This window comes from Aulonocara stuartgranti (genome assembly GCF_965226115.1).
Source record: "Aulonocara stuartgranti genome assembly, chromosome: 19".
Taxonomy (NCBI): Eukaryota; Metazoa; Chordata; class Actinopteri; order Cichliformes; family Cichlidae; genus Aulonocara; species Aulonocara stuartgranti.
The window spans coordinates 2,244,550-2,272,367 of record NC_138955.1 but is presented as its reverse complement, the minus strand read 5'-3'; the positions used below and the strand labels follow the sequence as shown (position 1 = coordinate 2,272,367).

The 27,818-nt window shown below is 40.9% G+C and overlaps 3 protein-coding genes across 5 annotated transcripts; 1 reads left to right on the top strand and 2 right to left on the bottom strand.

Moving 5' to 3' along the window:
• Positions 1-322: 322 nt before the first annotated feature.
• On the bottom strand, positions 323-2,757 carry noxred1 (NADP-dependent oxidoreductase domain containing 1; the record flags this gene model as incomplete). The annotated part of the gene is made up of 6 exons (XM_082516994.1): positions 2,456-2,757; positions 2,187-2,371; positions 1,113-1,293; positions 870-1,024; positions 546-744; positions 323-458 (listed from the first exon to the last, which is right to left on the bottom strand). The coding sequence occupies exons 1-6, from the start codon at positions 2,611-2,613 to the stop codon at positions 323-325; spliced, it is 1,014 nt and encodes a 337-aa protein (XP_082373120.1). The 5' UTR covers positions 2,614-2,757.
• A 139-nt stretch (positions 2,758-2,896) lies between these two features.
• On the bottom strand, positions 2,897-20,581 carry atg2b (autophagy related 2B). Of its 2 annotated transcripts, XM_082517299.1 has the most exons (43): positions 20,490-20,581; positions 19,444-19,850; positions 19,158-19,320; positions 18,873-19,025; positions 18,681-18,783; positions 18,338-18,500; positions 18,078-18,257; positions 17,863-17,959; positions 17,598-17,762; positions 17,320-17,471; positions 17,030-17,141; positions 16,577-16,820; positions 16,321-16,483; positions 16,078-16,170; positions 15,778-15,966; positions 15,302-15,575; positions 15,105-15,213; positions 14,828-15,029; positions 13,327-13,469; positions 12,947-13,104; positions 12,668-12,843; positions 12,130-12,280; positions 11,748-11,950; positions 9,399-9,479; positions 9,160-9,266; positions 8,978-9,070; positions 8,826-8,896; positions 8,669-8,745; positions 8,408-8,578; positions 8,194-8,326; positions 7,918-8,114; positions 7,555-7,781; positions 7,355-7,472; positions 7,074-7,265; positions 6,893-6,994; positions 6,729-6,807; positions 6,439-6,649; positions 6,283-6,352; positions 6,116-6,198; positions 5,894-6,015; positions 4,501-4,655; positions 4,241-4,390; positions 2,897-4,164 (listed from the first exon to the last, which is right to left on the bottom strand). In XM_082517299.1, exons 2-43 carry the CDS (start codon positions 19,603-19,605, stop codon positions 3,934-3,936), a joined length of 6,225 nt encoding a protein of 2,074 aa, XP_082373425.1. In that variant the 5' UTR covers positions 19,606-19,850; positions 20,490-20,581; the 3' UTR covers positions 2,897-3,933. The 2 variants fall into 2 exon arrangements, with proteins under 2 accessions (XP_082373425.1, XP_082373426.1); XM_082517300.1 differs by lacking the exon at positions 19,444-19,850 and having other exon boundaries at positions 20,490-20,541.
• Positions 20,567-27,818, top strand: gskip (gsk3b interacting protein). 2 transcript variants are annotated; one of them, XM_082517302.1, is made up of 3 exons: positions 20,567-20,810; positions 26,364-26,609; positions 26,709-27,818. In XM_082517302.1, exons 2-3 carry the CDS (start codon positions 26,367-26,369, stop codon positions 26,865-26,867), a joined length of 402 nt encoding a protein of 133 aa, XP_082373428.1. In that variant the 5' UTR covers positions 20,567-20,810; positions 26,364-26,366; the 3' UTR covers positions 26,868-27,818. The 2 variants fall into 2 exon arrangements, with proteins under 2 accessions (XP_082373428.1, XP_082373427.1); XM_082517301.1 differs by lacking the exon at positions 20,567-20,810 and adding an exon at positions 20,853-21,107.

Sequence of the window (27,818 nt, the reverse complement as noted above, 5' to 3'; positions counted from 1 at the left end):
GCTTGAGACTTTTGCACAGCACTGTAACTGTACTGCATAAAAGTATCTGAAGTAAACCTATCTACATTTCACAAACTTTAGTGAGTCCTTCATGTTATAAAATGATTTTCATTCAAAATTGAAAATGTAACACAGTAATACAAATTTTGAATTGGAAGCACACTGACCAGCCTCATTATTTAAGACAGGTCACAAAAAGCTAAACAGACTTTTATTTACTTTTTAATTTTTCGTATTGTTATGTATTCTTTCAAAATGAGACATGGTTCACAGAGACTGAGTTCACGTATCAGTGATTTTAATGCTGTGGCTGATCAGTGTGTCACTTTGCTGGTGTCTCCATCTGGGATTTATAAGCTGCAGAGAGGCACTGTTGCACAGATTTACTGCTTGATAGAAAGCGCAGCAGCGGGGTCTCCCTGATCTGGGCATCCATAAGTGAAATCCAGGGAAAAGGCCTTTTTGGAATAAAGTTGAAATATATAATTACTATTTAAATGAGATATATGACAGTTTAAAAAACAAACAAACACTGATCTACTCACTCATCTGAGAGAAGAGAAGATGCATAGGATGAATTGATGAAACTGTGTGCATTTAATTGCACAGTGTCTCCACATTTTTCTTTAAATATTGATTTAATTAAGAGGAGAGCCTCACTGGATCCCAGACTGGCAGAGGTGCAGATATTCAACAGGATATACAGCACCGCACACACCCAGTTCAGACCCAGAGAAATACCTCCTACATGTGGAATCAAAATGTACAAACTAAGAACAGAACTTGTAAAGAACTTGTTTAACTGAAGCTCATGCAAAATACTTTCTGTCACATATGAAACAAAATGAAAAGATGCTGAAGTGACATACCTTTCATTGTGAGAGGACACGATGCTTCTATCAGCAAAGGATCTGCTAAAGCTGAGGCCACATGACTGCAGGACAGCCAAACATCCACAGTGTCACAAGAGACAACGTCATACTTTGGCTTCAGGATGTAGTCGTGTCCAAGAAGCTTAGCTAATCTGAGACAGTAATTCAAAAGAAAGCGATTCATTGACTCAACCCCCCCAAGAAATGACCAGTCCTTTGTGTGTGTGAATATGGCTGTACCTGGTGACGGGAATGGCAGAGGTGAAACTGTACACAAGGCAGTGTTTTGCCAGATGAGAGCGGAGATCAACACAGACTTTTGGGATTTGAGAGGGCAGACAGCAAAGGAAAAGAACATCCGCCCATGCTGCCAGTCTGCGATTGTCAAAGAAACATTCAACTTCTGTATGGACAAATTCCACTGAAACACAGAACATACAACGATCTTAGCAAACACTTTTTTTCTTTTATCAGTACACACGGAAGTTTGGTCCAAGTGCAATTTAGTTAAACCAACACATGCTTAATGATTAACTCAAGAATACCATAGAGTCACAACAAGCAACCAATAACTATTCATAGTCTTAAAAGGGCATAACTGAAAAAACAAAACAACAACAACCTAGCTTAAATCTGCTCAAAAATGCATCTGGGTAGCTTAAAAATTTAAGAGTGAAGAGAGTCATTAAGGAAGCGTATGGAAACCCCTCAGATTACCCACTATCTGAAACAAGGAGCTTTAGCTTCTCATCCCTTAAGCCAGCCTTCTTCTGACTGGCTGCCCCTTGCAAACAGAAGGTTTGACCATATTAGTGGTATCCACTCTGAGTGATATCATGAGGAGCCAGCAGTAGGAAAGCTAGCATTTATAGCCACATGAACAGCGATCTTTCACCTCACATAGATTACTTCAACGAAAGAATCTAATTATTTGAAGCTTTGACCATGTCTAATATGAGCATCCACCACTGTAACGCTCTATAAACACAACAGAATAAAAAGGAAATAGGTCCACCACTTTAAGATTATGTGTCTCATGACATTTAAATCCTGTCACAAGAAATTATTATACTCATATTGTATACAGCATTTGTATTCTATTTTATTCGATTGTATATAGTATTTTATTTTTATTATATTCTATTGTGTACAGTATCTTATGGATATACTATTCCATTGTTTTTTCTATGCAACTTTGCACTGTCCACTGCTGTAACAAAACAAATTTCCCATGCGTGGGACTAATAAAGCTTATCTTAAATCCACTGCATCACAAGCATTTTTCTCAGATTTGGGCTTTTTGTGCGTGTGTACCTGCTAACTCTGGTCTCCTAGTGGAGATCTTAATATGTGAGGGTTTGATTTTGGTCTTTTCAAGAAGTGCTTGGCACAGCTGTTTTCCCAGATGGCCCATCCCAAGTATACCCACGCGGAGGTCGTCGTGCTCTCCTGGTGCCACTGGCTTTCTGATTTTCGCTGTGCGCCTTCTGATGGCACATCTATAATACAAATGAATGAAGCAGCTCAGACAGATTAAAATATACTCAAATGACTGCAAGACTATACGTGTGGGATGAGTTCACCTTAGCGAGTCAATGAGCTCACACACGAAAGCTGCGTGCGCGCACCCGCAAAATGTCAGTCCAGCCGAGCGCGCCCGGAGGTAAAGTAACTTCTTTTCGTCGTCAGCGAGCCCGCTCTCAAAACACAGAGTGCTCAGGTCGGCGACTATGTCCGCCATCACCAACACTCTTTGAGCACACAGTTAAAATGTTAAACCCCTTAAAATAGTCCAAGTCTACGCTCTTAACACTTTTCAATAGAGATTTGGGAACCAGTTCTGTTGCCATGCCAACTTAGCGAGGTTAGGCTTTCAAAATAAAAATCACTTGACAGACGGACGTATAGTTTTCAGAATAAAATATATAAAGCAAACGTTGAAATATGATGCTAACACAACTCCTAAGGTTTACAAAAATGTCTAGAGTCTAAGTAAATAAACACCAACCAAGCACACTCCAGTGTTAACTTCACCGTTTTTATTTCTCCATCATGCTTTTAATACAAATTCATGAGTCACCTGTACATATATTTACAAGAAATAATACTCTTACCACATAACCAAAAAAGGAAGAAAAAAATAAAAATCAAGACTTAGCAACACAATTGATCACATCAGACATCAATATATAAACATATAGCTTAATAATAATTAAAAAAAAAACTAAACAAATGAGATTATCAGTACATTAAGACTTTACTTATGGATCTTGAGTAATTCACTTTATCAACAATTCAAAAATGTGATACACGAGACTGTAAGAATAAAGCAGTTTTTAAATTTAAACCGCAGCTTCCTTTTTTTAAACAGCAGCTTTTGTGAAAATTATGCAACACTAAAATTGTGAAACCTTAGAACAAGTCTGGATAATCGTCCCATCTCTCACTTGTTACGCTTCGACTCAGTTAAAAGTGCAGATTACAGAGCTTTACAAAGATGCAACACATTCAGTTTTTACATTTGTTCTCTCATATTTGCACGAAATGCTGCTCATTAGGAATATTTACAGTAAATAACAAGGCCCACATACAGTACATCTTATATAAATTAAGGGTCATTACACCTAGAATATTAGTGTTTGCTGACACAAAGTAGGATAAGAGAACGCAACCACACAATCTGTAAACAGCTGTTTGAAAATGAAGCAGATGAAAGGACCTATTCCTTCATTCTTAAGCCTTTACATTTTACATTTGTATGGTCTACCCTACAACATAGCATCATACACAATAACATTATAAGTGCTGCTCAAACTCACCCTTCTTCATCCATTTGATTACAAGCATACAGTTGAACAATGTTGATGACCATGAAGGCACTGTGAGGCATGTGATAAGCTGACACAAGCTAAAAATCACAGTAGCTCAAACTGCCACAGGATGAACACCATTTTATTTACACCGGCACTCACTGTCCACCTTTTGCCTTCTTCAAAAGCACACCTATTAAGCTGTAGCTGCTGCACAGTCATTGTTTCAGTTTTCCATAAGGCAATGACACTTACTCGTCGCCCTGCCTCCATTTTTGCGACTCCTCCTGACGTGCATCGGGGTGAATCTGGTTTCTCATCCCACCCAAGACATTTGAAGTCGCCTCAGTGGCCATAATGAGTGGCTTGACTACTGCAGGTGGAAGCTGGCGGAGAACTCCACCGACTGCCCCAGTCATACCTCGCTGCTCGTGCTCCCGGGTGGCTGTGTCGTAGATGGTTAGTGCAGTGTCTGTGATCCCCTGTGGGAACATTTTGCAGTCCTTAAAACATCTTTTCTTTCACAGAACTGAAGGTTTTCCTATTTGTTTTTTTTACCTCTTTCACCACAGTGTAGGCTTTGGCTACACCTTCTCTGAGGTCGACAGGCTGATGAGCCAGTCCATAATGGGAGATCCGTTTTACCCTCTTTGTGTCCCTCTCATCAGGCACTGGAGACACCATGTCATACGCTGTCTCAGCGGCTGCCTAAAAACAGAAAAAAAAATTATAAAAGACAACAATTAATAGATTTTTCTACGTGCTTTACAGAAGGAAATGCATGCAAATATTTTATTAGCAGCAGTGGACCAGTTTACCTGAATAGTCCGCACCATCCTGTTTGTGAGCTCCAGGGCAGCCATAGCTGTAGAGGTTCCAAAGGAAGCCGTGCCGCGCTGAAATCCACGGACTATCCGGCCATCCTTCCTGTACTGTTCAATCGGGAGCCAGACCAAATCCCTGAGTCCGTGAACTGAATATGAAAGAAAAAAAAACAACATTGACAGAGGAGTAAAGCAACTGAAAGTCAAAAGCTGGACCTCAGCTCTCATATTGGAAATGACTTTCACAGCAGTTTCTGTTCCAGATTGTTTTTTATTAAAGAAAAAGAAAGTGATTAAGGCTGATTCTGAAATGTCAGCAACAATAAAGAAAATTTTGTCAAACAAGGAAATGTTGACTCAAGGAACTTTTCAGAAATTAGAAAGTTGTTGGGCCAAGCACCAGGCAACTCCTTTACAAGTCAATTAAAATGAGAGAACAACAAAAATCAGACTAGTTAACAAGTCTGGACGTAAGATAACAGACAGTTCACTGACAAGTTAAACAATGTCTGTACAAATACAATTTGGGAAAAATTGTGATTTTTTAAATCTTATTCTTTCATATTAGACAAAGTATAATAATAAAGTGTAATAAAGATGTGCTAAGGTTATAGGCGTCAGTGCTACAGTCCACAGCTAATCCATTCAGTTCAGTTCTACACTGTGTTAATAATTGTGCAACAGGAGCAATGCTTCGATTGCTAATGGGAGAGTGAGGCAATGTATAGGAAGTTAACATCCGAGCTTCAGCAGCTTGGAGACGCTTCTCTTTAGCTACAGCAGCAGCTTTCATTCGCGCATTTCCAGCAGTTTGAACCATTATTGATATCCAAGGTGTCAGATCAGAACTACAAAAATTTGGACCTGTGCATTCTTAAATTTCATTTATTGCTGGCATCTGCAATACAACTGATACACATCAGTTTATTCTGCTGCAAGTAGCTAACACGAGCACTGCTTAGCTTACATGTTAATGTTTATAGACCTGAGCAGATTATGGTTACACACTGCTCAGCTTATTCATCAGTGTGATCTTACAAGGCCTGCTAATAACTGTTTATTGTCTAGATAAGAACACTGCAAATCTACACTTGTTCACAGAGCTGTCACTTGTGTTCCTTTTCACTGTGCTTGTTTATATCCACTCACGGGAAAGAGTGTGTAATGTTGCTGAGGTATAACTGACAGTTAATGTGCACTGTACATTAACAAACATTTGCATAATTGGATTAAATAACTAGTATTTCATGTCTTGATTAACAAGAGAAGCAACATTTAATCATGTAGCACATCCCAACTGGCCAACAAGAACAAGGTACAGCAACAGCCCTGTTCTTACCAAATACAGTAAACCATCTGAGATTATCCCTTGAACTGTTACACTTACCCAGTTTTACCAGAGTATGAATAGGTGCCACACCACTCAGCAGTCCTTGAAGCTGGTTTGTCTTTATGTCATTTAACCACTCATTTATTGCATAGGAAAAGAGCTTATCCACACCTAATAATCTGAAACACAAACAAGTATTACTTTAATACGGATCACTGTGTGCGAATTATGTTTTTGCTAATTTATTGTCTCATGAGATACATTTTGCGGTATACTTACCCCTGCCTGTAGCACAACTGCCTCAGTTTGAGCTCTGAACAATTCAGCTGTGTCAGCCCGAAAATGATCCCTGCAAATGTTCCCTGGAACGAGGTACTCATAAAAATCATTCATGAAGCACTCATAACATAACGTGGAGTTAATCAAGTCCTCTCTTAGACAGTTACCTGGTCCATAGACACGTGTTTCCCATGGTAGTCCAGGCGAATGGGAACCTCAGAAGTAAATCGAAACTCCCTGTTAAGATGACAAGGGGTTTCTGAACACAAACAAGCAGTTTGGAAAGTTAAACGGCTTAGTGGTCAATAAAAATAACCTCTAACCTAAAGAAGATGGGTTGGTCTGTGAAGGGAGAAGCAGAGGCTTCACTGTCATTTGCGTCTTCCCTGCCGGATGTAGAGAAACCGTTTTGGCTCAGTCGTCTCTGTGCAGGCACCGAGATGATTGGGGCTGGATCCTGGCTCCCACCAGCGTGCTTGGAGAAGCTGCAAGAGATCTCTGGGGCAGCCACTTTCTTTGTGGTAACACAAACCGCTAAAACAGACAAAACGTTAAAGATGCATGAGATAAAAGTAGGATTCATGATAATTATACAGTTTTGTGGCAATCTTACCTTCGTGAATAGGTGGTGAGAAAAACTCAACTTCAGCAGCAAGACTTGTAAAGAAGTCTCTCAAGAAGAACAGTGCATCCTTCAAATAAAGAAGAAGCTATCACTTAAAAGATAATGCTCATTGTTTGCCAGGGTTAGAGAAATAATTTGTACCCAGCTCTCACCTGATCAATATTGAGGCGAAGAGGCATTAGAGTGACCCGTAAACAGCACTCTGGGGGAGCCTGGCCTGACTCAGGACACATGTGCATCGCCTTGACTGTCAACTAAGACAAAAAGCGCACACACATGGTTACGACAGGACAAAACTTACCACGATTACCACAAGTATGGTGCTTTCCTCACCATGTTAGAATGGGCTTTTCGGGGCATTTCCTTGCTAGAGTACAAGTAGAGAAACTTGTTCATCTGGGAGGCAGCTAGTCTGTCTCGAATCTCCAAGTCCTGCACAGAGAACACCTGCCGGGACACTGGCTGGTCCACTGCTGGACGCGACACCGCTGAGATCTGGGGGTACACCTCGTGCTGGAATCTCACCTGAAGAAGCAGTAAAAGAAAAGCTGAAGAAACCCCAAATGGCATTTCACAAAATAATGAACATGTATTTCTGCACAGCATAACTTTACCTTGCTGAGTTGAATCTCCATCAGGACATCAGGATTCCTTCCCTTTCCACCACCAACCCGCCCTGAAGCCTTCGCTTGTCTCACTGGAGTTTGAGATGGGGAGCTATGAGGTGTACATCTGCAAGACAGAGTAAAGACCAGAGTTAAGTAAATATGTCTTCCTTTTAACAAATGTAAAGAGAACCCAGTTTATGACTCACCCCCGGCTTCTAGCAGGAGAAACTATGGAGCTCACACTCCCAAAGTCTTTTCCACCATAAAGATGCCAGATGACAGAGATCTCCTTAATGAGGTAGCGAACCTCTGGGATGGGAAAGTTGGCTCCACGGCTGGAATCACTTCCATCCAGAGGCTGACTGAAGTGATCGTCTTTGACTTCTACTGGCTCCGAGGATAGCTGCTTCACCACCGGCTCCTGATCTCGATCCTGAACACACATTTTTCTTACAGTCAGGCATAAACAGGTTTTGCAAAAACAGTCGATCACTATGCTATGTAGCCTCTTCAAGTTAAGGCTACACAAAAATATGTAGCCTTAACTTGAAGAATGAGTATGTCCCAACCTCTCCTCTGGAGCTCGGAGTTTCCAATATACAAAAGTCGTCAGTCTCTTGGGCCAGATTAGGGGCTGGTGTGATGAGAGGAGAAGGAAGCATGGGGTACGGGGGGCTTAAATCTTGGCAATTCCCACTTTCATCTGGGAACAGGAACAGGTCTGAGCGAGGTGGTTCTTGGTCTTGAATCTGCTCCTCAGGTGTGCCTGCAGTGGTGTGAAATTCATAAAGTAAAGACTCCTCATGGGTGAAACACTTTTTTACCTCACTGAGCGAAGTATTTACCGTTCTGCTGCGGCCCTGGTACAGGCTGCCCATCAGTCTCTTCCATAGCGTCACTCATGAGATCCTGTAACATCTGCTGCTCAGTCTCAGCGAGGAGCGAAGTCTGAGATGGTGGTCGGCTAGAAGCCTCCATCTGTCCAAAAATACACTCAGAATAAACTTGTGCATATGGTAAAGTTTGACAATTATGCTTTAACTGAGTGACACTGCTGACCTTGCTTTTTTGTGCAGTGCTGCTGTGCTTGGTCTCTGGTTCAGCTGGGGGCAGCAAGTCTCCATAGCTGGCTACATACTGTATGAGGTTCATGAGGGCAGCACAGGAGTCCGAACAGGTTCTGATATGGATCACATCACTGGAGCAGCGCAGCTCGAATCTGGGCTCCGACTATCACCCAAGAGACAGCGAAAATAAGTGTTTGTACAAGCCTGTTTTGTCTGTTTTTTAAAAATGGGAATATGAATAATTAACACTTACCAATTTTCCATCTACTCCAGGTTTGACTGCTGTTATCCTCAGCTCTAAGGTTCCCATGTCTACCACTTGGACATAATCTGTGACAAAAAGAAAAAGTCAAAATTTGTCAAAGCTTCATGTAAAGTCGCATTCAACACCGTTTCTGAAGTCAACTTACCACGAGCTAGATTTACAGAGACAGCATTACTTTTATCTGAGAGGAACAGAGCAGCTTCGTCCAAAATGATCCTGGAAACAACATATTTTACTAAATAATGTAACCTCCACACATTTTTGTATTTCAGAAGAAATCCAGTTGCTTTTTCACACCTAAGTGTTGATGAGGAGTTGTCTAGAGAGACGCTACTGGAGATGCTGAATGTTTCCACAACCAGCAACGATCTGAGTGGCAAGTACAGGGGTCTGCAAAAAACAAAATAAAATCAAGCGTCACATAAGAACACACTCTGATAATAAAACCAGCCACCATTTAGTGTTTTGTTCTACTTCACCTGTAGTCCAGAGAGCAGCTCCATAGGTGCAAATGTAGTGTGGTGACAGACGTAGGAGGAGCGTAACCCAACACGGGTTCATCAGAAACATTCAGAAAGTCAACAATCTGTTGTAGACAAATCATCAGTAAGATTATGAATACCTGATGTTATTGCACATTTCTTCTGTGCTTTGTAAACACATCATATGAAGGTCAAATAAAGCTTATATGACAGCAGCCTAAGGCAGTTTGTTTTACCTGGTCATACCAGCCCAAGCTAGGAGGGACCACTCTGTGCTGGAGTGTAGCACCTCTCACCCCAACAGCAACCAGAAACTCCTGCATGACGGAAAATTAGAAAGGAGGGAAAAAAAAAAAAAAAAAAAAAAAAGAGGACATCACAGCGAGCACATTACTTCTTAAATTACGTGGAATTTTTTTAATTTGCATACAAACATACAGTGGCTTGCAAAAGTATTGGGCCCCCATGAACTTTTCCACATTTTGTCACATTACAGCCACAAACATGAATCAATGTTATTGGAATTCCACGTGAAAGTATTCCACGTGAAAACGTATTTGTATATTTTTATATATTTTATTTATTGTTTACTCTACTTAATTTGTAAAATATGTGCACACACACACACACACACACACACACACACACACAGAGAAAAGTATTTAGTATACACATCCAGAAATGCATATACTATTATATATTGTACATATATTTATTAGTTTCAGATGTAGCCATTCTTGTATTTTGCTTGTTTACATTATTGTATTTTGCACAACTCTGTTGCTTGTGAAGCTCGCACACAAGAATTTCACTCACATGTGCTGTACCAATGTACCTGCACATGTGATGTGACAATAAAAGTGATTTGATTTGAAAGACCAACACAAAGTGGTGCACACGTGAGAAGTGGAATGAAAATCACACATGATTCCAAACATGTTTTACAAATAAATAACTGCAGAGTGGGGTGTGCGTAATTATTCAGCCCCCTGAGTCAACACTTTGTAGAACCACCTTTTGCTGCAGTTCCAGCTGCCAGTCTTTTAGGGTCTGTCTCTACCAGCTTTGCACATCTACAGACTGAAATCTTTCTGAAAACAGCTCCAGCTCAGTCAGATTAGATGCACAGCGTTTGTGAACAGCAGTTTTCAGATCTTGCCACAGATTCTTGATTGGATTTAGATCTGGACTTTGACTGGGCCGTTCTAACACATGGATATGTTTTGTTTTAAACCGTCCCATTGTTTCCTGGCTTTATGTTCAGGGTCGTTGTCCTGCTGGAAGGTGAACCTCCGCCCCAGTCTCAAGTCTTCTGCAGACTCCAAGAAGTTTTCTTCCAAGACTGCCCTGTATTTGGCTCCATCCATCTTCCCATCAACTCTGACCAGCTTCCCTGTCCCTGCTGAAGAGAAGCCCCCCCAGAGCATGATGCTGCCACCACCATATCTGACAGTGGGGATGGTGTGTTCAGAGTGATGTGCAGTGTTAATTTTCCGCCACACATAGCGTTTTGCATTTTGGTCTCATCTGACCAGAGCAGCTTCTTCCACATGTTTGCTGTGTCCCCCACATGGTTTATGGCAAACTGCAAACGGGACTTCTTATGGTTTTCTGTTAACAATGGCTTTCTTCTTGCCGCTCTTCCATAAAGGCCAACTTTGTGCAGTGCACGACTAATAGTTGTCCTGTGGACAGATTCCCCCACCTGAGCTGTAGATCTCTGCAGCTCGTCCAGAGTCACCATGGGCCTCTTGGCTGCATTTCTGATCAGCGCTCTGCTTGTTCGGCCTGTGAGTTTAGGTGGACGGCCTTGTCTTGGCAGGTTTACAGTTGTGCCATACTCCTTCCATTTCTGAATGATGGCTTGGGAAATCTTTTTGTATTTCTCAATAACTTTATCCCTGACCTGTCTGGTGTATTCTTTGGACTTCATGGTGTTGTTGCTCCCAATATTCTCTTAGACAACCTCTGAGGCCGTCACAGAGCAGCTGTATTTGTACTGACATTACACACAGTAATCACTCTATTTAGTCATTAGCACTCATCAGGCAACGTCTATGGGCAACTGACTGCACTCAGACCAAAGGGGGCTGAATAATTACGCACACCCCACTTTGCAGTTATTTATTTGTAAAAATTTTTTAGAATCATGTCTGATTTTCGTTCCACTTTTCACATGTACACCACTTTGTGTTGGTCTTGTGGCTGTAATGTGACAAAATGTGGAAAAGTTCAAGGGGGCCCAATACTTTTGCAAGCCACTGTATACACACAGCCACATAAGTGGACTTATTTAATAAGCAACACATAACAAAACAACATTTCTCTTCCACAGTAAGGGTTTAAAAATGTAATAACCACCAATAATGAAACATGGCGATTTCTCAATTTTGACTGGGAAGTAGATCCAAAACTCATGGACAATATGAGTGCAGAATAAAGCCTGCCAGCCTTTAAAAATAACTCAAACATAAGTACTTTATGTACAGAATGTGACACTTGAGTCTGTAGTGGACTTGCTGAAGTGGTTCACAACAAATCTGTGAAATACACACACAGTCCTCTAACTGTTTTGAGTATCTGACCTTGATGTTGCGTTCTGCATTCTGTGATGAGATTTTGACAGCGACAGAAACCATGCTGCGAGCTTCTAAACCGATACCCTCCGAAGGCGTTGACAATTTTTCTGAAGATGTTTCTGACTGGTAGATGGTTGGCTCTAGCCAATGAGGATGTGTCCTGCATGGCAATTTGATGTCTGAGACGGAAGTGCCTCCATCTATGAGTCCTGGGGATAATAACAGATTGAGTCATCAGTGAAAACGCATACAGTCGTACAGTTAGTACAGTTCTAGACCGTTACCTATACTTTTATATATTTTTAGGTCCCATTGTCACCACATATCACTCATAACATCATAAGACTAAGACAATAGTGATATTACACACAAACAGGAAGCAGCTTACCTTGGTGATACATGCAGATGCTGCTGGTGTGAAAGCAGATGTAGTGCTGATCTTTAAAGCCTTCATACTGAGTGACGCTGAACAAAACTGCATTTTTCACCTCCAGCCAGAACTCGCCATGTTTGTTTTTCAGTGTGGTTTTATCCTCCTTCTGTAAAAACAACAAACTCAACTCCAATGTCCACATAACAAGCTATCCACAAATTTCATTGTTTTTTTGGTGCACTTTTTATTTTTTCCCCAGGCAGAACAAGGGTGACCACTAGAAGTGCAACACAGGGGAGATTAAGTCAGGTCAAGTCGCTGCAGATATTGAGGACTACCACAGCAGCAACCTGTCCATGCTGTCTTTAGTGAAAGACACAATGGGAGGGGCCCAGCTGGCTGGTTAGCAGCAACTGAACTTTTAAAGCTGGAGTGAGGGGACTGTCCACTTTTAAATCAGTGATGGATGTTGTCGATAAAATAAAACTGACGTCAAATATATTTGGCCAGCAAGCCAAAGTAAAGCCTGCGTGTGGAAAATACTGAAGGTTACCTTGGCATTAGCATGAAGACACATAAGGCCATGATTGACACTAAGATTGACAGAGAAAAGGCTCTGGGAGTTCTTGCTGTGGGCTTTGGGCTTCTTCTTCTTTCGAGATCTGAAGCCCAGGTCAGCGGCAGGCGAGTAATAGTGCATGTTCTCCTCCTCTGATCCACTGGTCTCCTCTGCAAAGACAACAAAACACCCATTTATGAGCAGATAAGTTGTAATTTAAACATGACATCATAAGTGACTAAAGAATTAGGTGAAAACACTGTTCTGTCGCACCCTCAGGACCAGTGGAGCGGAACTGGCTAAAGCTGTCCTTGGAGTAAGTGTTGATCAATTGACTGGCAACAGAGAGTCCAACTCCATATGGCATGTTCTCTACAGTCTCCACTGGTGATGGAGCAGTGGGCTCCCACAGCAGAAGGTCATTGTTTATCCTAAAATATTTAGAATATGGATAAGAATTATTAAATGCATAGAGAAGAATATGCAGCTGAAAAAGTTTTCCCCTGATATGACAGTAGCTGGTGAACCTCAGGTCCAGTAATAAGCAATGTTAACAGGCTGTTAAAGATGTGTGTTGTAGATAAATTAGTTAAATTAAAGATAAATAAATAAGAGGCAATGAAGTTGCTCTGGGTGAAAGCCAAGTGACCTACCTGTTGTGTAGTTTTTCATAAAATGCCTTGCTGGGGAGTGTTAGCTGCACATTAGGGAAACACAACTCAAGGACGAACCGGGAGTTATTCATCGTTTTTTCCTGGAACACCGTCATCTCACCGACATCACCAGGAATGACCATCTGGAATTACAAGATTATAATAGTAAATGTAAACACAACTCTGTCACCACCTGTTTTGTCAGCAGGTTAGGTACGCAAAGCAGAGCTATTGTACACCTTTGCATAAAGATGCACCTGCCACACATGTAAATATATTACCAAATATCCTCGCTTCCCAATGCAAATAAATCAACCTGTACATTTTGCTCCAGCTTTGGACCAATGCCATTAACAAAATAGCAACACCTTTCAATTGACAAAGAAAACTGGAAAAGTATTTAAAACAAAACACATGAAGGACTCTGGACATCAAATGTATCTTTCAATAGTATTTTTTCAGTGTATTAATGCCTACATCACTTACTGCCTTTGGAGAAGCAACTTTGTGGATTAGAAGTAAATGTAATGAAATACGTGCTTGACTGGTGAAGGTGATGAGAGTGACACAGTGAGACAGAATGGAGAAAAACAGCAAAAGATTTGCATGTAAAAGATGAGGGAGGGGGGCAAGAAGCACAGAAGGTACGCTACTGGAGCTTCAACAGTGAACATTCAAAACTTTAGCTGTGGGGGAAGGAGTGGTGATGCTGTGATTTCATATTACATGTAAGATGATCACTCTGAGAGAAAGTTAGGCAAGATATACACGTTTACTGTAGCTGTGTCATAAGAATAGATTTAAAGCAACAGATCTAAAACTCATAATTTAGCATTGCAATAACATGCACAGCAGCAAAACATCACTTTGAGCATCTTTCTTGCAACTATAGTGATACAGACCTATAGTGATAGTTCAAATTAAACATTAGTGAATTATTCCAAAACTACCTTGTTGAACGTTATTCCCTGTTGCTCAAGTCTGGCAATTCTTTCAAGGAAACATCAAAAAGCAGCACAAAAATGTGGCCTCACATGCAAGTGTGTGTGTGTATGTATATATACATATATATCTGTGACTAATGACTGTGGAAACTCTGATACAATGTTCCACAATCTATGAATACACAATGGGTTTTCCCACTGGTTACAGCTCGTCTGATATAATTGAGTCTTTCCAGCATACACGTGTCACAAGCTTTCAGTTTCCACATTACATTAAACTGAATCAGATTAGGAATGTCCTCCAGATAACATGTGTGTCAAACAAATATCTGGAGATATAAATCTTAAAGACAGATGTGAGCTGAGAAACGTTCAGCTTTCTGCAGAAGCGTCAGAAAGCAGCTGTTTAGTGTGAGGTTGTCTGGTAATTATTCACTGTAGTTTTCAGGTGCAGGGGCTACAATGCAGATTTGAGATGCTACAGTATGAACAGTTAAAATCAAAGAGACAGTCGTGTCAAGAATAGGTTAACTGGACATTGTTGACCCATAACCTACCTCTTCATTCTCATACATAACCCTACGTGAAGAAAAGGGTGATGGCTCTGGCTTCCCAAAGTCACATACATCCTTCAGTGAATGAGCAGCCCCTTCCTCCTCCTCCTCTTCTTCAAGAGAATGGTCCTCAGCCCCCTCATCTTCAGCTGTCACACGCTCAAGGATGGAGTGGACTGCAGTTGGGTTCATCTTGAGCACAACCCTGCCCAGAAAAATGTAGTATTACTGACACTGCTAAACAAAGAGATATGTATACTGGTTGGTTATGTGATCTTACCTTGGCCAATCAAATTTTACACTTTCAGATGTTGTCATGTCTCCATCCATCGTGTGTGACACTCTGAGGAACCGGGCAGCTGTTTGATCGTCCTCTTCCTGGAACCTCCCTGTGCAAACGGGTAAAAGTAAAAACAATTAAAGTCCAAGTCAACAGACAATTAAATCTTCAGAGGAGCTTTTGAAATCTTGACACACCAGTGAGTTCCTTAAAAGTGAGCTCCATTTTGGTTTGGTCAGGTGAATTGCCACCCATGAATTCGGTTTTCAATTCCAGCTCTTCCAGCTCCAAGTACAGCGTTTCTTTCTGTAGCGACTTCTTGAACCAAGGGCCCCTCTCTTGATCTGAACGCAGATCAGGGATGGGGAAGCGCACAGCAATGCCCAGCACTGGTGCATTAATTGTCAGTGACACATGACAGTTGGCAGGAGTATGGCTGTCATCAAGGAAAACCTCTGTAAAAGCCTTGTGCTGTGAAATTTATGAAGAAAGCCAAAGATGTAGATTAGATGACTTTCATATATGCCAAGTACAAAGAAATGTGAATTTTCTATGTACCGACTTACTGTTTGTTTGTTTTTTGTAGGAGAAAAGCAGTTTGTGCCTACACTAAAACCTCAATGTCAGAACATATACACAAAAAGCATAGGCTTACATGATGGACCACACTTACCAAGCTGACAGGTTTATTGTAAGATGTATACATGTGGGAGGCCATCGCCTCTGTGGTTGCTAGTTTCTGAGGCTGCAGTAGTGAGTTTAGGCGGTCTACAATACTGATGTCCAGCTCAGAGTGCACAGGACCCAGCTCCACCTGGATCTCAGCTTTCCTGGGAATGGTGCTGAGACGCACCTGGCCGCCCTGCACAGCGAGGCAAAGGGTTAGAAGTAGAGGCCAGACACTCATTGTGGAGGAACGGCATTTGATTGTTAGAGTGTTGTGGTTTCATATTGAGCTAACGGATGCAGTTACCTGAGGACCTCTGCGCTCAGCCTGTTTGTAAAGCAGGTGAAGGCAGGTGGTAAGCGGCGCATCAGCACTGGCTTTGGTGTCAAATGTCAGCAGCTGAGGTGTGAGAGAAAAACTAAAGTGAAACACTAATGTCAAGACAGCTGCACCTTTCAAGTGTTCTGTATAAATACATATACGCAGTGTTCAAACATCCAAAGCGTTATGCAGTGAGAGATGTACGAAGCTTAGGCTTGAAGGTCTCACCTCAGTATATTGAACTCCTTTTTGCGAGCCACCAATAACAGCCTCAGAGGTGAACAGACACTCTAGAAACTCCATCTGGTTCAGGGTAAAGTCAGTGCTAAAAGTCCTTAAGTTGGATCCCTGCCAGTGATCATAGTTTAACTTCAGACCCTGGCCTACAAACCTGCAAACATAAGCCCAGGTGATTCAGGTGATCTGATTCATTCACATGCTCATTCCTTCAGAATACAGGAATTTGTTAAAATTAGAAGTGCACCTGAGGTGGTCATGAGGACAAGCCTGATTAAACACCACCCGAGACTGAAGGAAAGCGGCTGGCTCAAGCTGTCCTGGGCCCACCATGCTGAAGAAGTGTGCAGCCATGGGGCCAAGAGGACTGGGAGCAGCATGTGGTGGCGGCAGCGGGTCAATGTGGAGGACTGAGACAGCCAAACTGCCCAGTGTCAACCTCAGCACTAACTCTGGCCTTGACTCATCACTGTGGGTTTTGGACGAATGGGCTGAAACACAAACAGCAAATAATGTCCAGCTACAACCATGTACATGAACACAAAGGGGGAACTGATCTTGGGAATATTTCAGCATAAGTCTTTTGATTGAACATAACCTGTTCAACAACTGCTGAAACTGTTTGTTTCACACACTGGATAAACTGAGGGTGAGTGCATAATATATGTTTATGTATCTATTAATTTACTGTAGTGCTTACAAGTTTGCCTCAACAGTTTCTGAGGCAGGTGCGAATCCCGTGACTGGAGGGGAGTTTCACAAGTCTGCTTCTCTCTTTGTCGTGGTACGTCCATATATTCGTCCCACAGAGCCTACAAAACGCAGATGAAAATGAAACACTACTATTCAAAATATTTATTTGTATAACTCATTTTTCCTGTATGAGATCACTAACTACTGAGTTTCCAGACCATTCAGAGTCCTTAATCTCACCTGATTTAAACCATATTGAACGTTTCTGTAAGCATGATCACACAAATGAAGGCTTACTGTTGCATTTCCAGAGGGAGATTCTCCTGGTGAGGCAGAGTAGTTACTGGTGAGTGACAAGTCCAAATCAACAGTGGGTGGTTCACCCAGAGGAGGCAGGGATGACAAGCTATGAGACATGTCCATGTCAGCCATGGAGAAAAACACGTCGTCTACATTAGCAAAACAAAAAAGATAAAAACAAAAACAAAAAAACAGAAAAATATTCATCAGAAGAGCTAATCAATCACCAAAATCAAAGAAAATGTAGACATTACAGGATGGTGCTTCAACTCAACCTCGACTCGACACAGTTCTGGTTGTTTGGCTTTCAAAGAGGTCAGGATCTGCTCCTGGGACGGCAGTATCCTTCTTTAGGCACCGGTTCAGTTCCATATGGAGGCGATACTCATCCTCCTGCTGTATTGGGCGATTTTTCCTATCCTTAGTCCATTCCTGTGCACCTTAAATGAAGAGTTAGAAATACACTTACATTCACAATTTCTAAATAACCCCGTAAGACCCCATCTGGTCCCAAAGTTCTCGAAAGAGAGTGGTTCTCACCTCCACCAGAGAAGGCTCCAAATAAGTCCAAAAGAAGGTGAACTTGCCGTGGGGAAAGCAGAATAATCAGTGTATCGATCTGTCCAACAACATCCAGCTGAGAAGAAAAGTTGGCAAAATTTTGTGGATATTACCCCAAAAGTCTGATACTGGATAAACAACGTGGGAAATTGTTTTCCTCGTAAATCTTTGTGATTCAAAAATAGATAATTTACCTTTGCACCAGGCATCGCTAGGTTATTTTTGAGAGTGAGGGACAACTCAATTTTGCCACAGAGGCTGCCAACCTGCACAGGTTCAAAAGGCGCTGAAGAGGATACAGGCTCTGTGAACTGGGGATGCGGCTCGCATATTATTTTTGGATTCCAGCTAGGTGAGAGTTTTGGCTCAGTTTCCTGCAAAATACAGAAAGACTTGATTAAAAAGGCCACATGCATATATACAAGTCTTACAATGTGAAAGTTGCTACACTAACCGATGGAGTAGGTGACGATTTACAAGCAGCGCGAGACGCATCAGAGAACTCGTCCCAGAATACAGTAATTCCCTCCATCTGCACGTTTTTATGTGCAAACGTGGTTGGCTGATGCACATTGACACTTGAACTCTCCTCACCTGTTTCATCGCAGTACACAATCCTGAAGAGAGACGGTATTTGTCAGGGGAGATCAAGTATTAAAATACAAACTTCTCACTAAACATCAGCACCAGTACCTCCCCATGCTCAATGTGTTCAAATCTTTGACCATATATACACCAATTTGAAGTATATTATCTTATTGTGGAAACTGAGGTGCCACTGACTGTCAAAAACTTACTTTTTGATTCGAATCTCAAGAGCGATTCCAGTTTTAGAATTTTCTGGAATGTGTTCGACTCTAAAAACACTGTCCAAAAATGTCACTTTGACTCTTCGCAGAACTGTGAGAGAAGAAATTTAAAAGACATTGCTTTACACAGTATTTGTGAAGTAAACCTGCTGAATGCCAAAAAACACAGAAGCAATTTACCTGTTTCTATCGTCTCTGCAAACTTCTCCAGTCCTTCAAATGGCTGGAAGCTCTCTCCCATATCATCGGTTAGTTTCTGGCTCAGGCATTCTTTAGCAAGCTGCATGCTGCTTGTCATGAAACTGGACCAGTACATGGGTTCAACGCCAGATGCTGGAAGTATAACCAGCAGTGATTACCTTACTTGTCTACTCATATGTATAAAATAAAACTGTTTACTTTTACTAATTTTAAGCTTTTTCTCAGGTGTTGTAGAGGGACAAATATATATATATATATCCTTACCCACTCTTGGTCTTGGTCTGAGAACCATCTCCAAACCCTTGATTTCTAGGGCACAGTTCTCCTGCAGCAGTGCTGCCCAAGGGACTGTCAGAGAGATGGTCTGGATGAACCCTGTGATTACCTCAAAAGGAGCATCTGCAGTCTCCAGTAGCTCATTGAGTGACTGAGGAACAAAATTTTAATTTTTTTTTAAAAAAAATAAAAAAAACATTAGAGGACCTCTTAGTTTATTTAACTGATAATTTAATCTGGCGTATTTTCAGCAACACACATGCACTACACATACCCATGTATCCAGTGGAACCTGTGCAAGAGACCCAGTGCCTTGATAAAGGTCTAGACTGAGTTGATCCAGACTAAGCTTCTCCTGCAGAAAGTTGCCCAGGTACCGATGCAGGAGGTACCTGCAGGCCCGCTTTTTAATGGACTCAGAAAAGGGCCAAGGCATCTTAACTTCAGCAGGTGAACAACACACAGGTAGTGTAAGGCGCCCTGATGCTCTGCACGTGCAATCCTACAGCTGCTTCAACAGCTACAAATTAGTCAGTGACGTTACAGCTGTGTCATCCCGTTGACCCGTCGAGAAAGCGTGACCTCAAACATCCTTCATCACCCCCAATCTGGTACACTTGGGAGGATGTGATGACACTCGGAGATGTGTATGGGGATTGGTCCGACTCCAGTTTGCTACGCCTGCAGGAAAAACATGCAAATGGTGCCACCCCCCTGTGTAATTTGACACTTGACACAACAAGTGACTTAACATAAAATACTCGAAAACAGCAAGTTAAATTAATGCTAATGCTTTAGTTTAAGGTAGTTTTAAATTGCTTGCTAGCAGCAATGAGCGTTGTAATGTAGTGCAATCTAGACTGTCGATTTTTTTTTTTTGTTTAAGCGTACGCTGACCCCGTTTAAAGCCGGTGCAGGCCTTGGAAATACCTGTCAGCATGTCACAAACTTGATGGCACACATTTACCCATGGCTATATTAACCTACACAAAGCTGTCACGCAACGGCAGGAACTGCGCTTTTATTGTCGGCAAGACAAAGGCAAGTCATTGAGCTAACTAGCCGGCTAGCAAATATGACGTTAGCTAGCTTACCACCTCTGTGGGAAGAGTGAGGCAGCATTAGCATTGCCGGCTAACGTCAAGCTTGGCATTTAGCATGGGTGCTAACCCTAAAACCCAACACTAACTAAAGATATCTACCCTCACACGTCAGATGCAAACTGACCAAAGCGCTGCTTAAATACACACTGATTCTATAAGCAGTCACGCGTGGGATAATTAAAAAAAATTGAGGATATTAGTAGAGCTGTTAAGTTACCTTCTGACTGAGTTGTTTACAAACACTTTCATGACTCCGCACCAACTACACGCTCCGGGGTGGGATTAGGCAGTGATGTCATAACATGGCGGAGCTGTGTAGTCCACCGGGCACTTAGTGGGCCAAGGTTTAATATACTTTAACATAAATATAATACGCTGAAAAAAGAAAGATAGCGTCGGTTTATGTGCTTTTATCCGGCTGTGAATAAATTAGACTAACAAAAGATAGCAGCTTAACGTGAGGTGGCGCTGATTGGACTGTCCTGCCCACGGAGAGCTGGAAGCTTCCACAAGCCGGAAGAACACCGCTTGCGAGGAGGTGAGAAAAATAAACGCACTTTAGTTAGAAATGATTTTTTTTTTCGTGATCTGAGTAAACCCATCAGTTAGGGTCTAAGCTAGAACTCGCTGTATAATTTTAAAGAAAGTGGCAGAAGTATGGTATGGCGGGCAGTGGTTCAGTTACGAGTTTCCCCCAAAATGTAGCAACTGTTAGCTGTTTAAATTAGCCACAGCTGATCGGACTTTATTTATAATAGCTGCTTTAAATTCGCACACTTATTCATTACCACTGACTATGATGTTTGTTTGTGGACAGGGCACAGCTAGCAATAAGGTAAGGTTACTCACAGTCCTCGAGATGTCGCTGTTACATTGCTTTTATTACTACAATCAGATACCACACACTGTGGTGCAACAGTAATTATCAGATAATGGAAAGTAGAACGCTTTATAATGGCTATATAACAGGACAAGATGCTGATGGTGCACGTTTTGTTTTATTTTTTTGCTTTTATGTTGGCGCTTTCGCTTTAAACAGTGAATTATTTTTAATGCAAAAGAATAGAATAGATCTTTATTGTAACTGTTACAATAACAATGAAACACAGTTTGGCATGTCTCCGTTGGCAGTATGTAGATTTTCATTCAGATTCTTTTTATTCAGAGTTTTCTGTGTTTCTCTAAAGTTTTCTTGAGCAACAGTTTTCCAGGCTTTCTAAAAGTCTTTGTGGTGCATGCATACTATCATTCCTTGCTGCTGGCCTTTGTTCCGACCAATACAATTTCTGAAGTAAGCAGTTTTCGAGTATGTCTCATGACCACCACTTAAATTTCTAAGTTCCTTGTATTTGATCATTTCTATGTTATGCTATTTTTACATTTATTATATTACAGTAGTGTGCAAAAGTCGTGTGTCACCTTCATTTTCTCATATTTTGATTCCAAGGAGACAGACCTTCTTCCTTTTTTAAAGTGGTCTTGAACAAAAAATCTTCAGTCTGCAGGCAGATTTTTCTTTTGACACTTGGCTGCTCTTCCTTTCTTTCTTTCTTTCTTTCTTTACTTAACCATTTCACACTGACTCTGAAATCATTCAACCATAAAAATGCACATAATTCAAGGTATGAACTAACTAAAGAGCAGACATAACTGGCTGCACATAACAAATGACTTGGCAAAGAACCAATTTTAAATTGTATCTTGAGGCTCTTTGCTGCTAGCAGTCTGTCAGGAAAACACATAGTCATCAGAAATTATCTCAGTGGAAGTGTGGCTGTCGAGAGGCCATTCTTAAGGAAGGCAAACAGGGAAAACTGCTGAGGTATTAGGGCTGAACGATTATGGAAAATAATCTAATTGCGATTTTTTGCCCCAATATTGCGATTGCGATGCGATATGCGATTATTTTTTAAGGTCTTTGTCTTCTGTATTATTAAACAAAGACAAGCAATACATCATATAGTATGGCCAATACTATATTACATTAATTTTAAACTGTTCTTTCCTGGAAGACAGACCTCTGTTATGATGACATGAGGTGATGCATGAATTGATGACTGACATTTTTATTTAACTTCTTCAATCACAACAGTATATTTGAACATACACAATAGTTTATTTTTAGCTTACAAACATCTGAGCATAAAGTGCTGACAAGGAACCCTGGTGTAAACATTAAAATGAAAGTCAGTACAATGTGCAGATTGCAGAAATATACATAAAAAAAATCAGTGGCTTTACCACACTCAGTTTTTCGACATCTGTGAACTACTAGACAGTCATTCAATTAAAAAATAATATTAAATAAATAAAACTAATAAATAAAAAATACACACATCTTACTGATCTCTGCAGTCAGTAACATTACACATAAAGTGCAAACATAATAGCAATTGTATAAACACACACACAAACACGCCTTTAAAATTTAAAGGCGTGAAATTGGACGGTCTAGTTCTGATCAGCGTCACCGCTGTCTCGGTGGAGTTTAATAAACTCGGCCGTCTGCTTCTTGCTATCTAAAATATAACCAGACACTGGTGTAAATTCTCGACTGTCTCATACTTCTGTTTAATAAGTTTTCTGTTTGACGTTTAGTCAGCTGTGTGAAAACCAAGGAGGAACCCACCCGGGGGATTAATAAAGTTTTATTTTATCTAATCTAATAACTTTAATCTCAGCCAAACCGATTTACTCACGAACAAACAAAACACTGAAAAAAGCCCAACAATAACATTTTTAGGTTGTCTAAGTGACTTATATATTACGTTTAACCCGAGCAGCGAAACTCCGCGGTGATCTGAAAATGATGTGCCGGGAGTTGTGCCGTTCTCGGCCGCATCAGTAACCCTCGAGCTCCCGGCTAGCTGTCGAGCTGGTGGGTAGCAGACGCCTCTGAAAACGTCGAAGCACTTTTGCAAATATGGGATATCTTGATAAACCGAGCAGATATTTGATGTTTACACAGCTACTTTCTCGCCTGAAAATATGTTAAAAGTTTATTTTGTGACCCAGAAAGATTAGTATGAGTAATTTTAAAACTTAGTAGCGGCCGCCATTGCTGGAAACTGGAGTTTGGCTGGGCCGCGCTATGAATTCTGGGATATGGTAGTAATTTGGACAGCCTTCGGCGCGTCGCTGTGACGTAATCGGTCTACAAATGCGGCCTCAGGAGGATGCAGCCCATGAATTTGGACATGTCCAGAGTATAATCGCAGCCTTTGCGGTTAGAAAATTGCACTTGATCATGTCGCGATATTATCGCAAATGCGATATATCGTTCAGCCCTATGAGGTATGATAGTTTAAATCAGAGAAGGACAGCAGTGAGTATCTACAGCCATCTGTGAAACACTGTGGAGGCTCTGTCATGGTTTGGGGGGTGCATTTCAGCCAGTGGTGTTGTGGATCTTGTCAAAATACATGAAATTATGAACACAGAAAAGTACTTGCAGATTTTGGTCTACTAGCTTTTTAACAGATTCATTTTTTTTAGCATGGCAGTGATCCCAAACACACTGCCAATGAAGTAAAAGCGTACCTGAATAGAAAAACATACGATTACAAGACTGTCAGTGAAGGATTGGCCTCCCCAGAGAGGAGCTCAACATAATTGAAGCATTTTGGGATCATCTTGACAGAGAGTAGAACAAAAGGCAGCCAACATAGAGAGAAAAGCTTTAAATGCCCTTTAAGAAGCCTGTTCTACTACTTAAAGAAATTACAAAAAAATATTGACTTTCAAACTTGTTTTCACCTTATATACTGCATTTCCATGTGTCTTTGCACATGTTTCAATTAATCACTCCACCTTCCCATTTTTCTGGCAAACTGTTGAAAAATGAGGAGTGGCTGTAGACATCTGTTGACATTTTTTTTATAAGCAAATAGGACTATACACTAATTTGTTTGTACACAATTAGAATTTATTCCAATAATTTTTGATCACTAGCATTTTTACTACCTCAGTGGTTTGGTGGATAAACCTTATAATCTAAGGTTTATAAGATATTTTGCCAAAAACCTAGTCTTAAAACACTTTGGTTAGCAGAAAACTAAAAAACTGTACTCTTCCTGGTTCAAGAATGGTATTTAATGTCCATTATTCTACTTTCTCATCCCATAAAAATCATTCTCTGTGTTTTTAACATCGAAGGTATGGATTAGGTCAAGGCTGCTTTCCATACAGGCATCAAGCCACCCGTGTGAATGATGAAAAACCAGTTAGGAACCACGAGACGGCAAGATATGCAGGAAAAAAAGCTCCTAATGTTATGCAGCTTGACGTAAACGTGGTGTGACAAAACCGAACTTGCGCAACAAATACCTGTTGCCACGGAGCAAGTCGAACACGTGATACGTTGAGTAGTTTTTACTGATTCGTATGGTACGGTTTCAGCTTTCAGTCAAATTTGAAAATTAAAATAAAAGCCTGTAAAAGTTTGTAAATCTGTCCAGTTGAGCACTGGGAAACACTGACACCACCATCAATCAAAATTTGCTGTTTTGTGTTGCCGGGAGCAACACAACCATTCTTGTGTCGAGGGAGTGTTTTAAAGTTCCCTCAGCTGACAACAGATTGAGAAATCCCCTTCAGATACGTGTCTGGTGCAATGTTTTCCTTCTCAGAGGAGCTGTATTGAACTCTGGAAGTGAAGCAAACATTTAAAATTGTCCAGTGGTTGCTCCAAAAAATACAGGTTTAACCTTTAGTCACACAGTCAGCTCCTACAGGATGCTAAGTATTCAAAATAGTCTACTTTGCATTTTTTTTTAAACAAACACGTCAGATCCTCATGTTTCACTTCTGCTTTAGACATGGTGAGATACACTGTCACAGGAAGATCAGATGTGACACACACAGATGTGTTTTTGTCTGTAGCCCTGGTGACCTGTCCAGGGTGTAACCTGCCTCTCACCCTATGCAGGGACATGCCCCAGTCCCATTGTGACCCTGAGTTGGATAAGTAGAAGAAAATGGGTGGATGGTCAGCTTTGTGTTTCCTAAAAAAGTCTTAAAGTCTAAAACCAACCAAACTGAATTGTAAGACTAGGCATCTCTTAACCTTTTAACATCCACCAGCTCATGATCAGACTTGGCTTTGGTTTAGTTATATCCTGTATAAAGAGGTTGTTTTTCTTTAGAACTTAATTTTTTATTAACACCTAAGCAGCTTGTACAGATTCCACCAATGACAGACTGTTTTTAATAATCAGATAAAGACACAAAAACTGGGGGCCAAAGCACAGAGACGGATACGTGAAATGAAGGTTGCATGCTAACAGCTAAACACTTCATTGTTTAAATATCATAGAAATATGGCTCTATCATTAGATAAATAAATCTTTCTAGGATCTCAAGGTTATTTTTTTATCAGATAGATTCCCCATATGGTATGTTGGCAGATCTAGTTTTAACTTTATAATCATGATGCGTTTAATTGCTGCTGTCAAAAATAATCATAACAGACGTTTACTAGCTAATCCTTCAAAACCTGCTGGAATTCACCTGAGCAATGCAAACTTTGTCCCTTTTACAACATTTTTGGTGAACTATGTATCTAATTTTGGAGGTGACCAGTCAGTCCCAGTTTGTGTACCTCATTTACTTCAGAAGATATTTCGGATACCTTGGACGTTTTGACTTCTCTCCGTGAGTTTGAGTTTATGCTTCACTGCATATTTCATCCCATTTATGTGACTGGAATTTTTGTTTATAAATTAGCATCCCGTTTCCTTTTTTAAAGCCTTTTTTTCCTTTGTTCATTATGATTGTTTAGTTTTTTTCTTTTTTTTAAATTAAACTAATCTGGTATTTTGAAATGCAAAAGAGATCCTCACGGGTCAAAATCTTGGTTAGCAGTTTAGGTTAGTAAAGGCCCTTAAGATATTCAATTCACAATGATATCAAATGATTAATTCTAGAATTCTGATTTTATTCAATGTCTTTTTTTATTTCTTTTTGTTAGCATAGTCTGAAACTAATTAATCTTCTCAAAAATCTTGAATGTAACCTCTAAAAACCACCATTTTTCAATTTTTATGCCCATCACACTTGAATCAACCAATGCTGTTGTTTTAACGTGTTATAGGGGATGGAGGTAGACTGCCAGGCTGAGGAGTCCATGGTCTCTGCTTTTGATGAAGAGTCTGTTGAGCTCGGTGACGTCAAGGACATGAGACTAGAGGCTGAAGCAGTGGTCAACGACGTCCTCTTTGCTGTGTCTGAAATGCACGTGTCACAAAGTCTCAACAGCGCGTCCGACGTGGCCTACATAAATGTGGAAACAAGAGAGGGAAACCGTTACTGTCTGGAGCTCACTGAGGCTGGGCTGAGGGTGAGACGATGCAGTGACACGTTACCCACATGCGTTCACTTTTAAGACTTCAAACCGTGCAGAGGTTTTACAGTAAATCACTGATTTCTTCCCAAACAGGTGGTGGGCTATGCATTCGATCAAGTGAACGAGAATTTGACGACTCAGTATCACGAGACTGTTTACTCGCTCCTAGACACGCTCAGTCCGGGTTACAGAGAAGCCTTTGGGAATGCTTTGCTCCAGCGGCTGGAGAGGCTGAAGCAAAACGGACAATGAAAAGGACCAAGATGCTGCATACATTGTACACGTGACACGGGGGTTGATGATGACGGCAATGTTTGAGTATGAGCCAACACTAAGTTTGTTCATATACTTTATCCGGTTATGTGATATCCAACTGCTTAGCTCCCATACAATAAGGGATACCCAACTACGACTGCTTTTGTTCTAAGTTTCATGCCATTGAATTACTTCATGTTATTTCCTTAGGTTTAGTGGCTGATATGGGCTAGCTGTATAGGGCTCTGTGGCGATAGTGTTGTTGACTTTACTGTGGAAAGACTGCAGCTTTTGTGTTTTCAAAAAATTTGTAACGCCACACATTGTTTAAGAATTCTGCAAAGTTTGTGGTCCTTTGAAATGTCAAGAGAGAGAAGCAGCGAGCTACGTTAATACTGGTCCTGTTTACCCCCCGTGCCCTGCTTGCACTAAACCTGTGACCTGATGCTCAGATATGCTCAACTAGCTTTTATTCAGCTGTGAAAGTGCTGAAACTGTTTTTGTTCCAAGCATATACTGCCTTAATCTCATTTTCCATATATATATATATCTAACTAGGTCAGGGACAGCACTTATTTTAACAGCTCTAACTACATTGTAATTTGAGTATCTACTAACTCATCAAGTTGTGTTTTATTATTCTGCTTTGGGGGGTTTTCTTGCATACTGCACAATTCATTGCATTTCAGACTTAGCTGTAAAAGTGAAAGGCTTGAAGATATTTCGCTGTTCAAACCTTTTGGTCTTTTTATCAAACTGCACAGCCTGTGTTAACGCTCAGCGAGGATTTCCAGAGCTGCTTTAAAACGCTGGTTTTCTCTGCATGTGACCTGGTTAAACTTCTTCATCAGTATTATCAAATCTACAGACTCTTTACATCTGTGCATTCATACTGTCATTCCTTGCTTCTGGCCTTTGTTCAGACCAATAAAATTTCTGAAGTATGCA

Coding starts and splice junctions, on each gene's coding strand:
- atg2b (XM_082517299.1), bottom strand. CDS start 19,605: ATGCCTTGGCCCTTTTCTGAGTCCATTAAAAAGCGGGCCTGCAGGTAC. Junction 18,501..18,680: donor CTTGAGATTCGAATCAAAAA/GTAAGTTTTTGA, acceptor GTCTCTCTTCAG/GATTGTGTACTGCGATGAAA. Junction 17,142..17,319: donor CTCCCTCTGGAAATGCAACA/GTAAGCCTTCAT, acceptor TGCGTTTTGTAG/GCTCTGTGGGACGAATATAT.
- gskip (XM_082517301.1), top strand. CDS start 21,069: ATGATGTTTGTTTGTGGACAGGGCACAGCTAGCAATAAG. Junction 21,108..26,363: donor AGGGCACAGCTAGCAATAAG/GTAAGGTTACTC, acceptor AACGTGTTATAG/GGGATGGAGGTAGACTGCCA. Junction 26,610..26,708: donor TCACTGAGGCTGGGCTGAGG/GTGAGACGATGC, acceptor CTTCCCAAACAG/GTGGTGGGCTATGCATTCGA.